This window comes from Leucoraja erinacea, chromosome 3, assembly GCF_028641065.1.
Source record: "Leucoraja erinacea ecotype New England chromosome 3, Leri_hhj_1, whole genome shotgun sequence".
Classification (NCBI taxonomy): Eukaryota; Metazoa; Chordata; class Chondrichthyes; order Rajiformes; family Rajidae; genus Leucoraja; species Leucoraja erinaceus.
Window position 1 is genome coordinate 64,828,833 of NC_073379.1, and position 16,854 is coordinate 64,845,686.

A 16,854-nucleotide genomic window follows, 5' to 3' on the forward strand; every position below is an offset into this window, starting at 1 on the left:
ACTGGGATAATTGTTATGGAAAGGGCAAAGAGGAGGAGGAATACTTGAAAGCAGCCATTTTACAGGCCAATGAGGATGGGGACTGTATTCGTTCTTGTTTTGTGTGAATAAAGCGTTTTTCAGAATAAAATTTTCATGGATTATATGGTCAGATTTAGAGTGTGCAAAAAAGAACAAGGAACGATTGAGTTAAAACACTTAAATGAAGAGTAAATAACTTCAGAAAGTTCAAAATGGTTGAAAACAGATATCAGCCAAGTGACCTGTCATCAAAAAATGATAGAGAAAACAGTGATTGAACAGTCTTCTGAAATGATGATTGGGATACAAAGTGGGCACATTTTGCCACTTGGAATGGAATGCATTATAAGCTAAAATTTCCTGGATGACCAAAGAAATTATGGTTAAAAAACCAATAACATGCTTATGATTCATAAGATATTGGACATTGATGCACAATGTAGAAAGTATAGAGAAGGGACAAAGAGTGGCAAAGTAATAATAAAATAATTGACATCAGTTGGCTAGTTGGGATCCATTCTTTAAGTGGAGATTTTCAATACATTAGCCACTTAATATTTGAAGAATAAAGTCAAGAACTATAGGTCAGTCGCTTAGCACTGCTAATGAGAAAGCATACAGAGATAATAATTTAGGACAAAGTTATTCAGTCTTTGGAACAATATAATTTAAGTTATGGACATGGAGTAAGACAGCACAGAAACAGGTCCTATGGTCCAACTCATCTATGCCAACTCAAGCAAGTCCTGGTTTCAAGCCTTGGCCCAAATATTTCCAACCATTTTCTATCCATGCAGCTATTCAAATGTATTTTAAACATTGTAACTGAACCCATCTCTACAGCTCATTCTATATACCACCACCCTCCGTGTGAGAGTTGATTATTCCATCCTGTATTTTAATTTGGGTGTTTTCTTTTAATTTTTAGAGATACTGCGTGGAAACAGGTCCCGGGTCCACACCGACCAACAATTATCCTGTACACTTACACTATCTTACACTCTAGGGACAATTTTACAGAAGCCAATTAACCCGCACTCTTTGGAATATGGAAGAAAACTGGAGCACCCAAAGAAAAAAACAGCACCTCGTAGTCTGGATCGAACCAGGGTCTCTGGCACTGTAAGGCAGCAACCCTAACACTACACCACTATACTGTCTGCTGCCGGTGCTTGGCAAAAAGCAGAGATCATACACAGAATATATCTAAACTGCTAGTGGGAGAGTCTCGGATCAGAGGGGCACAGCCTCAGAATAAAATAATTTACTTTTAGAATGGAGGGAGGAGGAATTTCTTTAGCCAGAGGATGGTGAATCTGTGGTATTCATTGCATTCAATAGTTACAGGGAGAAAACAGGATAATGAAGTTGGGGGAAAAATAGATCAGCCTTGATCGAATAGCAAAGCAGACCCAATGGATCAAATGACTTCATTGTTTTCCTATATCTTATGATCAATGGCTTGAGAGCATGAATTTTGTATTGACCGGAAATGTCGCTCATTCCTTCTCTCCAGAGATGCTGCCTGTCCCGCTGAGTTACTCCAACTTTTTGTGGCTATCTTCCGTGTTTCTATAGGGTGATTTCACGAAAGGTCACTGGATCATAGATCCTCACCCACGTGGACGCAGAATTTAACTGGGGTACAAATGTCACTTCCAGTACATGTTATTGATGCTAGAAACGCGAACTTTCAAACCCGTTAAAAACCGCGAAAATGGCCCGTTTTTGAGCTGTAAATAACTGTGCCAGTCGGGGTGACCGTGAGGCACAGTTATCTTACTTTAGAGTCCAGAAGATAAAGAAAAACGAAGGTAAAGACAAGAGGGAGCTGAAGGGGCAACAACAGCGGAAGTTGTTAGCGGACATTCGCCGTGGAGATATAAAGATAGAAAATATCGGGAATTATCGCGTTTGCTCACTGCATTTCATCAAAGGTAAGGCATTATGTTTATCTTTATTAATTTGTTATATAAAAAGTTTTAAAAGTGAAAAATCCATCATTAAAATTGCAAAATCTTCCATGGTTCTCAGGTGGGTTTTAACATGCAAAAAGAAAATGCTTCTGAAGCTACATTTACCATTTAAATAATCGTAAACCATAAATGCGTTTTGAAATGAATTTTACTCAGATGCAAGCTAAGGAATGGGATAATTGTCAGCTGTTAATTGGACAAAATCAGGACATTTTATTATTATTGTCCAATTAACAGCTGACAATTATCCCATTCCTTAGCTTGCATCTGAGTAAAATTCATTTCAAAACGCATTTATGGTTTACGATTATTTAAATGGTAAATGTAGCTTCAGAAGCATTTTCTTTTTGCATGTTAAAACCCACCTGAGAACCATGGAAGATTTTGCAATTTTAATGATGGATTTTTCACTTTTAAAACTTTTTATATAACAAATGAATAAAAGATAAAACATAATGCCTTACTTTTGATGAAATGCAGTGAGCAAACGCGATAATTTCCGATATTTTCTATCTTTATATCTCCACGGCCAATGTTTGCTAAACACTTCCGCTGTTGTTGCCCCTTCAGCTCCCTCTTGTATTTACCTTCGTTTTTCTTTATCTTCTGGACTCTAAAGTAAGATAATTGTGCCTCACGGTCACCCCGACTGGCACAGTTATTTACAGCTCAAAAACGGGCCGTTTTCGCGGTTTTTAACAGGTTTGAAAGTCCGCGTTTTCAGCATCAATAACATGTACCGGAAGTGACGTTTGTACCCCAGTTGGATTTTGCGGTCACGTGGGTGAGGATCTATGATCCAGTGACCTTTCGTGAAATCACCCTATTGAAGTAGATAAAGCCTGGGCATGCTTGAATGAACATAGAAACATAGAAATTAGGTGCGGGAGTAGGCCATTCGGCCCTTCGAGCCTGCACCGCCATTCAATATGATCATGGCTGATCATCCAACTCAGGTGGCATACTCCTGCTTCTGTGTTTCTCGACCGGAAATATCACTCATTCCTTCTCTCCAGAGATGCTGCCTGTCCCGCTGAGTTACTCCAACTTTTTGTGGCTCTCTTCCGTGTTTCCATAGTTCTTTTGAAACAATTTGTTGATGTGGGTGCATTGCTCATGCCCATGATGGGGGTTCAGATTGTAGTGACATTGGAAAGAAAATCGAGGGAATTCTGTAAAATATATTTTTTAAAGCCAGTGGATAAAGGGCAGGTAGAATGGGTCTATTTGGCCACTCCCGTTAAAGACAAGACAAGACCAGCCAGTGGATCATGCTGTGGGACGAAGCGATACACACCTCCGCCATCAGGGGGCGCCCCGGGCGTTCCGTTGTGCGCGACCGTTTGATGGCGTTGCCGGGCAACGCCGCCGCGTCAACAAACAGTGGCGGTGCAGGCTCGCGGCCACGTGGGCGCCGTGGTCAGTTGGTTGGGGGCAAGCGCGCGCGGCAGCCGCCCGTCGGCAGTTGGGGCTCGGGCCGGGTCCATGGGGAACGTCGGCGCCAGTGGGCGCGTTACTGCCATTTCGCTCAAACCCGAGGGCAAGCAGCGGGTTGCCAACTGTGCCACGCTGCGACAACCACACAGGTACGCACGGCCACATTCCCATCTCAGCACCGCCGGTTTCTTCATTGCGACCTTCGCTTCCTATGCTGGGAAGTTATTTTTGATGGATGAAGATACGCTGTGCATTTAAAAAAAAACACAGCAAAAACAAACCAAACAAAATGCCCGGGCACCACAACACTTGAATGAAAGAACTGCAGGTGCAGGTTTGCAACAAAAAAAATTAAAGACACAAAGTGCTGAAGTAACTCAGTGGGTCAGGCAGCATCTCTGGAGAACATGGAGATGTTTCCTGCAAACTGATGGGGGTGGTGGCGTGGAGTGGGACAGAAAGCTGGATGAGAGGAGGGGCTGGACAAAGTGTGGCAGATAATGGACGAATACAGATGGAGTGGTATGATAGGTATAGCAATGTTACAAAATTTTGAGATTTAAAAAATCAAGTCTGCAATTTATTCCATTAGATAAAGCATAACAATAAGTTTAATTTGACACCTAATTCACTTTCATATCTCAAGTAATAAAAAAGTTATGGCCATTTTCATACTCGGAAATTGGCATCTTGTTCCCTATTGATTTTCTATGGACATAACAAAAAATCTGTGATCGAGGACAGTCAAAAGCCCATAACCTTCTTAAAAATTAAGAGAACTGAATGAAATTTTCAGTTATCATAGATTGAAGCATTCTGAAACAAATATAAAATAATCTTACTTGGATGACCTGAAATTAAAGCATATAATTAGTTAGTTACCCAATTGTAGCTAATTTCAAACTTCAATGACTAGATCTAAACATCTATCCATTTCTTAATAAATGATTAACATTTTTAAATAGCCTAAGTGTCCAAATAATATTCACAAATAATTCACAATAAAACATGATTTTTAAATCTCATTTACATCAATTTATAGGCCAAATGGAAGGAATTTAGTGTTCAATTGCTGTAAATTAAAGTCAATTTAAATCGGCTTTCCAGTGGGTTCCTGTGAACGCGCTGGTTTAGAACTTTCACATTGCGCTGGATTTGTGCCCTCAAATGCCCAGAAAAATACTGCGGGATATAAAGAGCCCAAAATGAGCTATTCGCTATAGAAAACTTTATATAGAGGGTTCTTAAGAAGCCCCTTTTAATGTAAAAATAAGGTACATACCTTTAATTGTTTGCTTTATAAAAACCCTGGGGCTGCGAGAGGTTGCGGGTTGAGAGAGTGATTTTAAACTACTAAAAAACACCGTTGGTGCAGTGGAGGAGGGTCAGGGCTTTTACCAAAATCCGTAACGTTCCACACTCCATAGTGAGGGTTCTGGTGGAAGCCGCTGATTGGTGGAAGCAGACTAGAGGAAGCAGCTGATTGGGTGCAACATCAGGTTAGCATTTGTGCTTTCTGGTTAATGGGGCAGTGCTTTAGTTAAGGTACAGTGGGTTAAAGGGGCAGTGCTTTAGTTAAGGTACAGTGGGTTAAAGGGGCAGTGCTTTAGTTAAGGTACAGTGGGTTAAAGGTGCAGTTCTTTAGTAAAGGTACAGTGAGCCAAGGGTACAGTGGGCTAAAGGTACAGTGCTTTTTGTTTATATAATAAAGGTGCAGTTTAAAGGTCACGAGGGAGCAGCTGTTGTGAGTCAGATACCTGCTGATTTCTCCCAGCAGTTTCTAATGTGTTATACTGGTATCAGATCCAGGGTAAGGCGGGAGAATGACAGTCAGAGCAGTATACTGTTCTGGATGTCAGATGTGGGAGGTCATGGTGTCGGATGGCCCTCCAGACATCCACATCTGCTCCAGGTGCAGCGAGATGGGGCTCCTAAGGGACCGTATTAGGATCCTGGAGCAGCAGCTCGATGACCTCGCTCTGATCAGGGAGAGTGAGGAGGTCATAGAGGGGAGTTATAGAGAGGTGGTCACTCCAAAACCACGGGAGAGAGACATGTGGGTCACGTTAAGGAAGGGCAAGGGGCAGAGGCAGGAACGAGTGAGTACTCCAATGTCGGTACACCTCGCAAATAAGTACTCCTGTTTGAGTACGGATGGGGGTGACAGCCTACCCGGGGGTAGTGACAGCGGACGGGCCTCCAGCACAGAGACCGGCCCTGTTGCTCCAAAAGCTAATGAAAAAAAAAGGGCCATAGTAATTGGGGACTCTATTGTTAGGGGGTCGGATAGGCGATTCTGTGGACGCAATCGGGAGACCAGGATGGTGGTCTGCCTCCCTGGTGCCAAGGTCTCGGACGTGTCTCAACGCATCCAAGATATCCTTAAATCAGAGGGAGAGGAGCCTGAGGTCGTGGTACATATAGGTACCAATGACATAGGAAAAAAAAGGGAAGAGGTCCTGAAGGGAGGATTTAGGGAGTTGGGAGGAGAGTTAAGAAAAAGGACCAAAAAGGTAACCATATCAGGATTACTGCCTGTGCCACGCGACAGTGAGAGTAGGAATGGAGCGAGGTGGAGGATAAATGCGTGGCTGAAAGACTGGTGCAGAGGGCAGGGATTCAAGTTCCTGGATCATTGGGACTTCTTTTGGGGAAGGTGGGACCTGTACAGAAAGGATGGGTTGCACTTGAACCCGAGGGGGACCAATATCCTAGTGGGGAAATTTGCAAAGGCAGCTGGGGAGACTTTAAACTAGAATGGTTGGGGCGAGGGACTCAAATAGCGAAAGGTAGTAGACAGAATGGGAGGCAGGAAGCAGAAATGGGAAGCACTCGGACACAAGAGGAGAAAGAAAAAAAAGGAAATAAACAGAGAATAAGAGACGGGGGTTTTCTTAAATGTGCATATTTTAATGCTAGGAGCATTGTAAGAAAGGTTGATGAGCTTAGAGTCTGGATAGACACCTGGAAGTATGATGTTGTGGCGATCAGTGAAACGTGGTTGCAGGAGGGCTGTGATTGGAAACTAAATATTCCAGGATTTCGCTGCTTCAGGTGTGATAGAATTGGAGGGGCAAGAGGTGGAGGTGTTGCATTGCTAGTCAGGGAAGATATTACAGCAGTGCTTTGGCAGGATAGATTGGAGGGCTCATCTAGGGAGGCTATTTGGGTGGAATTGAGAAGTGGGAAAGGTGTAGCAACTCTTATAGGGTGTATTATAGACCGCCAAACGGGGAACGAGAATTGGAAGAGCAAATATGTAAGGAGATAGCAGATATTAGTAGTAAGCACAAGGTAGTGATTGTGGGAGATTTCAACTTTCCACACATAGACTGGGAAACACATTCTGTAAATGGGCTGGATGGGTTGGAGTTTGTAAAATGTGTGCAGGATAGTTTTTTGCAGCAATACATAGAGGTACCTACTAGAGGAGGGGCAGTGCTGGACCTCCTGTTAGGAAATGAGATGGGACAGGTGGCGGAGGTATGCGTTGGGGAGCACTTCGGGTCCAGTGATCACAATACCATTAGTTTCAAGATAATTATGGAGAGGGTCAGAACTGGACCTAGGGTTGAGATTTTTGATTGGAGAAAGGCTAACTTTGATGCGATGCGAGATGATTTAAAAGGAGTGAACTGGGACATTTTGTTTTATGGGAAAGATGTAGAAGAGAAATGGAGGACATTTAAAGGGGAAATTTTAAGAGTACAGAATCTTTATGTTCCTGTTCGGTTGAAAGGAAACAGTAAAAATTGGAAAGAGCCCTGGTTTTCAAGGGAAATTGGACATCTTGTTTGGAAAAAGAGGGAGATCTACAATAATTATAGGCAGCATGAAGTAAATGAGGTGCTTGAGGAGTATAAGGAATGTAAAAAGAATCTTAAGAAAGAAATTAGAAAAGCTAAAAAAAGATATGAGGTTGCTTTGGCAAGTAAGGTGAAAGTCAATCCAAAGGGTTTCTACAGCTATATTAATAGCAAAAGGATAACGAGGGATAAAATTGGTCCATTGGAGAGACAGAGTGGACAGCTATCTGCAGAGCCAAAAGAGATGGGGGAGATATTGAACAATTTTTTTTCTTCGGTATTCACCAAGGAGAAGGATATTGAATTATGTGAGGTAAGGGAAACTAGTAGAGTAGCTATGGATACTATGAGGTTCAAAGTAAAAGAAGTACTGACACTTTTGAAAAATATAAAAGTGGATAAGTCTCCAGGTCCTGACAGGATATTCCCTAGGACATTGAGGGAAGTTAGTGTAGAAATAGCCGGGGCTATGACAGAAATATTTCAAATGTCATTAGAAACGGGAATAGTCCCCGAGGATTGGCGTACTGCGCATGTTGTTCCATTGTTTAAAAAGGGTTCTAAGAGTAAACCTAGCAATTATAGACCTGTTAGTTTGACTTCAGTGGTGGGCAAATTAATGGAAAAGATACTTAGAGACAATATATATAAGCATCTAGATAAACAGGGTCTGATTAGGAACAGTCAACATGGATTTGTGCCTGGAAGGTCATGTTTGATTAATCTTCTTGAATTTTTTGAAGAGGTTACTAGGGAAATTGACGAGGGTAAAGCAGTGGATGTTGTCTATATGGACTTTAGTAAGGCCTTTGACAAGGTTCCTCATGGAAGGTTGGTTAAGAAGGTTCAACTGTTGGGTATAAATGCAGGAATAGCAAGATGGATTCAACAGTGGCTGAATGGGAGAAGCCAGAGGGTAATGGTGGATGGCTGTTTATCGGGTTGGAGGCAGGTGACTAGTGGGGTGCCTCAGGGATCTGTGTTGGGTCCTTTGTTGTTTGTCATGTACATCAATGATCTGGATGAAGGTGTGGTAAATTGGATTAGTAAGTATGCAAATGATACCAAGATAGGGGGTGTTGTGGATAATGAAGAGGATTTCCAAAGTCTACAGAGTGATTTAGGCCATTTGGAAAAATGGGCTGAAAGATGGCAGATGGAGTTTAATGCTGATAAATGTGAGGTGCTACACCTTGGCAGGACAAATCAAAATAGGACGTACATGGTAAATGGTAGGGAATTGAAGAATACAGTTGAACAGAGGGATCTGGGTATAACCGTGCATAGTTCCTTGAAGGTGGAATCTCATATAGATAGGGTGGTAAAGAAAGCTTTTGGTATGCTAGCCTTTATAAATCAGAGCATTGAGTATAGAAGCTGGGATGTAATGTTAAAATTGTACAAGGCATTGGTGAGACCAAATCTGGAGTATGGGGTACAATTTTGGTCGCCAAATTATAGGAAGGATGTCAACAAAATAGAGAGAGTACAGAGGAGATTTACTAGAATGTTGCCTGGGTTTCAACAACTAAGTTACAGAGATAGGTTGAATAAGTTAGGTCTTTATTCTCTGGAGCGCAGAAGGTTAAGGGGGGACCTGATAGAGGTCTTTAAAATGATGAGAGGGATAGACAGAGTTGATGTGGACAAGCTTTTCCCTTTGAGAATAGGGAAGATTCAAACAAGAGGACATGACTTCAGAATTAAGGGACAGAAGTTTAGGGGTAATATGAGGGGGAACTTCTTTACGCAGAGAGTGGTGGCGGTGTGGAATGAGCTCCCAGTGGAAGTGGTGGAGGCAGGTTCATTGGTATCATTTAAAAATAAATTGGATAGGCATATGGATGAGAAGGGAATGGAGGGTTATGGTACGAGTGCAGGCAGGTGGGACTAAGGGGAAAAAAATTTGTTTGGCGTGGACTTGTAGGGCCGAGATGGCCTGTTTCCATGCTGTAATTGTTATATGGTTATATGGTTATATAACTATTATACAAGGCCATAAAAACTAATAATATCTTTTGCGACGGGGTCTTTCAACGATTTTCCGTTAATGATTTACTAGGCTGAACATTTTCGATTGCAACAGCCTAGTAAAAATCGCGTTTTAAACCCGCCCCCTCTAAACAGCGCCAAAATCACACACACGGGGCTGGGACAGATTCTCAGCCACGATTCAGGTAGGTTTTGTAACATACCTAATAGGTAGATAGTTCGGCAAAGGCCAGAGATGAGAAAAATGACACAAAGTGCTGGAGTAACTAAGCAGATCAGGCATTTGCCGTGCAAGGCCGCCACATCAACAAACAGTGGCGGTGCAGTCTCGCGGCCACGTGTGCGCCGCAGCCAGTTGGGAGGTGTATGCGGCAGCGTGGAGAACAGGGTTCAAGAACACAGGTTGAGACCAATATTTAGATCGAAGAAAATGTCATCTATCCCTGTTCTTCAGAGACCTTGCCTGACCTGTTGAGTTACTTCAGCACTTTGTATGCATTTATGCATTAACAAATATTTGCAGTTCTTAGAAAAAACAGAAGGAGTGAGCAGTGGCGGACTGAGTCTAAAAATATTGGTTGCCAGCAGACAAAGGGGACCCACTTCATCAGGGGCCCACTTGCCATCAGGCAAGCTGACACCCTGGCGAGTCCGCCACTGGGCGTGAGTCTCTTGTGTTCAATTGTGCTAGGGTTGGGTTTAACATTTATTGACCCGATAAAATTGGTTTGCCCATGTACGTAAAGATCACTGATAATTTATGTTATTTGTTTATTTGCAGCATAGCACAGACTAACAATATTGTGAAGGAAACTTCCAATGACATTAATGATATGGTAAGAACAAATTTATCACTTTTTAAAGCTATTTCCATTTAGTTTCAGACTGTAATTGTTAATAATGTCATGGTTTCACAAGCATTGAGTCAGCGATAAAAGATAGCTTGCAGGCAATTTATCAGTCAATTTAAGCAAGACGGCTCTTAGCGAGCGTCAGTGAGTGAGCGGCCTTGTGAGGGAAGTGTGAGTCTTTGGCTCGAGAGTCTTTGGCTCGAGAGTCTTCGGCGAGGAGGCTGAGGAGAGGAGACCACGCAATACGCTTGAGAGGTAGAGACGAAAGAAGGGGATGTCAGGCAAGCTGATTCAGTGCGATGCTTGGAGTATGTGGGAGGTCAAGGACACCGCTGGTGCCTCTGGCTGCTACAAATGCGAAAAGTGCATCCAGGTAGAGCTCCTGAAGGGCCATGTTGGGCAACTGGAGAAGCAAGTGGATGACCTCCGGTTCGTACGAGAAACGGAGTCGTTCCTCGACAAGTCCTACAGTACAATTTTACACCTAAGGTACTGGAAGAGAGAAGGTGGGAGACAGTGAGAAAGGGAGGGAAGCATGGAATGCCAACGTCCCCAGGTGTTGTACCTCTTGTAAACAGGTTCACCCGCTTAGAAGCTGTTGGGACAGAAGACGTGTTTACACTGAGCGGCGGACTGGCTTGCGATGCGAATAGGGCTGTTGAGCCAAAACCAAAAAGGCCTAAGGCAGGCAAGGCCATTGTAGTGGGAGACTCCATTGTGAGAGGTACGGACAGGGGTTTCTGCGGCAACAGACGGGATGCGAGGATGGTGTGCTGCCTTCCCGGTGCCAGGATCCAGGATGTCATGGACAGAGTGCAGAAAATCCTCAAGGGCGAAGGTGAACATCCGGAAGTGGTAGTGCATGTCGGCACAAACGATGTCGGAAAGAAGGGGATGAATATTCTGCAGCGTGACTTTAGAGAGCTCGGAAAAATGTTGAAAAGCAGGGCCTCCAGGGTTGTTATCTCCGGTTTGCTTCCAGTTCCCCGTGCTGGCGAGAGCAGGAACAGGGAGATACGGGACCTGAACGTGTGGCTGAGGAACTGGTGCACGGGGCAGGGATTTAGATTCTTAGATCACTGGGATCTGTTTTGGGGTAAGGGGGAACTGTACAAAAGGGACGGATTGCATCTTAACAGGTGTGGGACCAGCATTCTGGCAGGCAGTTTTGCCACTGCTACACGGGTGGCTTTAAACTGAATAAGGGGGGTGGGGTGTCGAATGGGATAGTGGAAGATGGAGTTAAAGGGAAAGGGTTTCTTAAATGTGTGAGCGTAGAGACGGAGGGGTGTAAAATGAGGGTAGAAGTAATAGGTAGCAAGGTGAAAAGTAAAAGTGGCAGGCAGACAAAACCAGGGCAAAAATCAAAAAGGGCCACTTTTCAACATAATTGTATAAGGGGTAAGAGTGTTGTAAAAACAAGCCTGAAGGCTTTGTGTCTCAATGCAAGGAGCATTCGTAATAAGGTGGATGAGTTGAATGTGCAGATAGCTATTAATGACTATGATATAGTTGGGATCACGGAGACATGGCTCCAGGGTGACCAAGGCTGGGAGCTGAACATCCAGGGATATTCAATATTCAGGAGGGATAGAGAGAAAGGAAAAGGAGGTGGGGTAGCCTTACTGATTAGAGAGGAGATTAATGCAATGGAAAGGAAGGACATTAGTTTGGAGGATGTGGAATCGGTATGGGTAGAGCTGCGAAACACTAAGGGGCAGAAAACGCTGGTGGGTGTTGTGTACAGGCCACCTAACAGTAGTAGTGAAGTTGGAGATGGTATCAAACAGGAAATTAGAAATGCGTGCGACAAAGGCAAAACAGTTATAATGGGTGACTTCAATCTACATATAGATTGGGTGAATCAAATTGGCAGGGGTGCTGAGGAAGAGGATTTCTTGGAATGTATGCGGGATAGTTATCTAAATCAACATGTAGAGGAACCAACGAGAGAGCAGGCTATTTTAGTCTGGGTATTGAGTAATGAGAAAGGGTTAGTTAGCAATCTTGGGCAAGAGTGACCATAATATGGTTTGAGTTCTTCATTAGGATGGAGAGTGACATTGTTAATTCAGAAACAATGGTTCTGAACTTAAAGAAAGGTAACTTTGAGGGTATGAGACGTGAATTGGCCAAGATTGACTGGCAATTAATTCTAAAAGGGTTGACGGTGGATATGCAATGGAAGACATTTAAAGACTGCATGGATGAACTACAAAAATTGTTCATCCCAGTTTGGCAAAAGAATAAATTAGGGAAGGTAGTACATCCGTGGATAACAAGGGAAATCAGGGATAGTATCAAAGCGAAGGATGATGCGTATAAATTAGCCAGAAAAAGCAGCATACCGGAGGACTGGGAGAAATTCAGAGACCAGCAGAGGAGGACAAAGGGCTTAATTAGGAAAGGAAAAATAGATTATGAAAGAAAACTTGCAGGGAACATAAAAACTGACTGCAAAAGTTTTTATAGATATGTGAAAAGAAAGAGATTAGTTAAAACAAATGTAGGTCCCTTGCCTGCCTCTCTCTTGGGCTGTTTGGTGTATCCCTGCAACGGCTCCTCGACTTCCTGCCTGACTTCGACTCTCCTTTCGTCTGTCCCTCGCTGGTTTGTTTGCATCGTGTGTTGGATCTCCTGGTTACCGGACCTTCCGCTACCCCGACTACCTGATATGTGAAAAGAAAGAGATTAGTTAAAACAAACGTAGGTCCCTTGCAGTCAGAAACAGGCGAGTTGATCATGGGGAACAAGGATATGGCGGACCAATTGAATAACTACTTTGGTTCCGTCTTCACTAAGGAAGACATAAATAATTTGCCGGAAATAGCAGGGGACCGCGGGTCAAAGGAGTTGGAGGAATTGAGTGAAATATAGGTTAGCCGGGAAGTGGTGTGGGGTAAATTGAATGGATTAAAGGCCGATAAATCCCCATGGCCAGATAGGCTGCATCCCAGAGTACTTAAGGAAGTAGCTCCAGTAATAGTGGATGCATTAGTAATAATCTTTCAGAACTCTATTGATTCTGGAGTAGTTCCTGAGGATTAGCGGGTAGAAAACGTAACCCCACTTTTTAAGAAGGGAGGGAGAGAGAAAATGGGGAATTACAGACCAGTTAGTCTAACATCGGTAGTGGGGAAACTGCTAGAGTCAGTTATTAAAGATGGGATAGCAGCACATTTGGAAAGTGGTGAAATCATTGGACAAAGTGAGCATGGATTTACGAAAGGTAAATCATGTCTGACGAATCTTTCAGAATTTTCCGAGGATGTAACTAGTAGCGTGGATAGGGGAGAACCAGTGGATGTGGTGTATCTGGACTTCCAGAAGGCTTTCGACAAGGTCCCACATATGAGATTAGTATACAAACTTAAAGTACACGGCATTGGGGGTTCAGTATTGATGTGGATAGAGAATTGGCTGGCAAACAGGAAGCAAAGAGTAGGAGTAAACGGGTCCTTTTCACAATGGCAAGCAGTGACTAGTGGGGTACCGCAAGGCTCAGTGCTGGGACCCCAGCTATTTACAATATATATTAATGATCTGGATGAGGGAATTGAAGGCAATATTTCCAAGTTTGCGGATGACACTAAGCTGGGGGGCAGTGTTAGCTGTGAGGAGGATGCTAGGAGACTGCAAGGTGACTTGGATAGGCTGGGTGAGTGGGCAAATGTTTGGCAGATGCAGTATAAACGGGAAAGCAGACTATTATCTAAATGGTGGCCGACTAGGAAAAGGGGAGATGCAGCGAGACCTGGGTGTCATGGTACACCAGTCATTGAAAGTAGGCATGCAGGTGCAGCAGGCAGTGAAGACAGCGAATGATATGTTAGCTTTCATAGCAAAAGGATTTGAGTATAGGAGCAGGGAGGTTCTACTGCAGTTGTACAGGGTCTTGGTGAGACCACACCTGGAGTATTGCGTGCAGTTTTGGTCTCCAAATCTGAGGAAGGACATTTTTGCCATAGAGGGAGTGCAGAGAAGGTTCACCAGACTGATTCCTGGGATGTCAGGACTGTCTTATGAAGAAAGACTGGATAGACTTGGTTTATCTCCTTCTCTCTTTCTATTTTTTTTAATTTCTTTATGCACAACTACTTCGGACTGACGCAAAACTGCATTTCGTTGTACTCATACTTGTATTTGTGCGATGACATTAAAATTGAATTGAATTGAATAGAATTTAGGAGATTGAGAGGGGATCTTATAGAAACTTACAAAATTCTTAAGGGGTTGGACAGGCTAGATGCAGGAAGATTGTTCCCAATGTTGGGGAAGTCCATGACAAGGGGTTACAGCTTAAGGATAAGGGAGAAATCCTTTAAAACCGAGATGAGAAAAACTTTTTTCACACAGAGAGTGGTGAATCTCTGGAACTCTCTGCCACAGAGGGTAGTTGAGGCCAGTTCATTGGCTATATTTAAGAGGGAGTTAGATGTGGCCCTTGTGGCTAAGGGGATCAGAGGGTATGCAGAGAAGGCAGGTACGGGATACTGAGTTGGATGATCAGCCATGATCATATTGAATGGCGGTGCAGGCTCGAAGGGCCGAATGGCCTACTCCTGCACCTAATTTCTATGTTTCTATGTTTAAAACGAGCTAAAGAAGGAGGTACCAGAATACATAATTAAAAGTGCATCAGGAAGGTTGGAAGTATAAACAAGGATGGCTTTCATCCAAGTCATTCCTTTTTCTCTCTTCTACAGAACATACAGGTTGAATGGCTTGAAAAACTAGATTTCAAGAATAAGAACAACTTCTTCCCCACTTCTCAAGAGTCAAGTCAAGAGTGTTTTATTGTCATATGACCTGTATGGGACAATGACATTTGTACATGCTGCAGCACAACAGAATATGTGAATATGTTAACATACTACATAACGGGTGGAGAGAAAGAAAAGAAAAAGTTCAATAAATAACAAATATTGTGTTAACAAAAACAACAAATAACAATGATAATATAATATCAGAACTCAGAGCTTATTCGTCGTTGTGTTTAATAGCCTGATGGCTGTAGAGAAGAAGCTGTTCCTGAACCTGGACGTTACAGTTTTCAGACTCCTGTACCTTCTTCCTGATGGCAATGGTGAAATGAGTGGGTCTTTGATGATTTTGGCTGCCCTTTTGAGGCAGCGACTGCGATAGATCCCTTCGACGGTGGGGAGGTCAAAGCCGGTGATGGACTGGGCAGTGGTCACAACTTTTTGTAGTATTTTTCGCTCTTTGCACGTTCAAGTTGCCGAACCAGGCCACGATGCAACCAGTATGAATGCTCTCTACCGTGCACCTGTAAAAGTTTAGGAGAATCCTCTTCGACATGCTGAATCTCCTAATCTTCTCAGGAAGTAGAGTCACTGATGTGCCTTCTTTATAATTGCACATTATAATATAATAACCCTCTTCACCATCGTCCCATTGATGTGAACAGGATTGTGGGTCCTCATCCTTCCCCTACCAAAGTCCACAATCAGTCTTACTGATGTTGAGAGCCAGGTTGTTGTGCTGGCACCCTTTGGTCAGTCGGTCGATCTCACTTCTATAGTCTGAGTCGTCCCCATCTGATTTGTCCAACAACAGTGGTGATGGAGTTTGCATTATGTCCGGCTACGCAGTCATGGGTATAGAGTGAGTAAAGCAGGGGGCTGAGCACGCAGCCTTGAGGTGCTCCCGTACTAATTGTTACTGAGAATGAAGTGTTTTTGCCAATTCGAACAGATTGTGGTCTGTGGATGAGGAAGTCGAGGATCCAATTGCAGAGGGATGTGCAGAGGCCCAGTTCCGTGAGCTTGGTAACCAGCTTGGAAGTGATGATGGTATTAAACACTGAGCTGTAGTCTGAACCAATCACCTGTTTCACAACTTATTCCCAGAGGTTCTGCCATATACTTGCGCTCTTAACCTATTTAATTCTGTTCTGATATTGCACTTTAATATTCTATTGTGTTACTTGTGGATAACAAATTGGCTTCATTGAAGAAAGCAGAGGGTGATGGTGGAAGGTTGCTTCTCAGAATGGAGGTGTGTGACTAGTGATGTGCCACAGGGTTTGGTGCTGGGCACGTGACTTTGTCATCTACATCAATGATTTGGATGAGAACATACAGGTCAAGATTCGCAAGTTTATTGATGATACAAAAGTTTAAGAAAGAACTGCAGATGCTGGAAGGTAGACAAAAAAGCTGGAGAAACTCAGTGGGTGAGGCAGCATCTGTGGAGCGAAGGAATAGGCGATGTGACAAAAAAAAGCTGTAGTGGTAATTAACAGAAGTTCATGGTTTTGCAGATAATGAAGATGGTTGTGAACGATTGCAGCAGGATCTGGAACGATTGGCCAGGTGGGTGGAGGAATGGTTGATGGAATTTAATACAGAGAAGTGTGAGGTGTTGCATTTTGGGAAGTTGAACAACGGTAGGACCTACACAGTAATTGGTAGGCCTCTGGGTAGTGTTGTAGAGCAGAGGGATCTAGGAATGCAAGTGCATGGTTACAGGTAAATAAGGTGGTCAAAAATACTTTTGGCACTTTGGCCTTCATCAGTCAGAGTATTGAGTATAGAAGTTGGGAGGTCATGTTGCAGTTGTATAAGACGTTGGTCGGACCGCATTTAGAATATTGTGTTCACCTATCACCATTTTATAGGAAAGACTAGACTAAGTGCGACCCGTTGGGTCCCAGCATCACACAGGAGGGCTGGTCACCCAATGCAATATTCCACCTCTCCATCAATTCCAATATTGCTGGCCAGTGGGGGGGGCTTTCTGTTGCGCTAG

The 16,854-nt window shown here is 43.4% G+C and overlaps 1 protein-coding gene across 5 annotated transcripts in view; it reads left to right on the plus strand.

The window, feature by feature from the left end:
- The first annotated feature begins 3,267 nt into the window (after positions 1-3,267).
- The window catches only part of LOC129695669 (coiled-coil domain-containing protein 192-like), a 76,994-nt gene continuing 63,407 nt past the window's right edge, over positions 3,268-16,854 (plus strand). For 2 of the 5 annotated variants that reach the window (XM_055632830.1, XM_055632833.1), the window contains exons 1-2: positions 3,278-3,583; positions 10,014-10,068. In XM_055632830.1, the coding sequence (XP_055488805.1) occupies positions 3,483-3,583; positions 10,014-10,068 (156 nt within the window). In that variant the 5' untranslated portion in view covers positions 3,278-3,482. Of the gene's footprint in view, positions 3,584-10,013; positions 10,069-16,854 lie in introns of those variants that run through there. The other 3 variants (XM_055632835.1, XM_055632831.1, XM_055632834.1) reach the window with 3 other exon arrangements.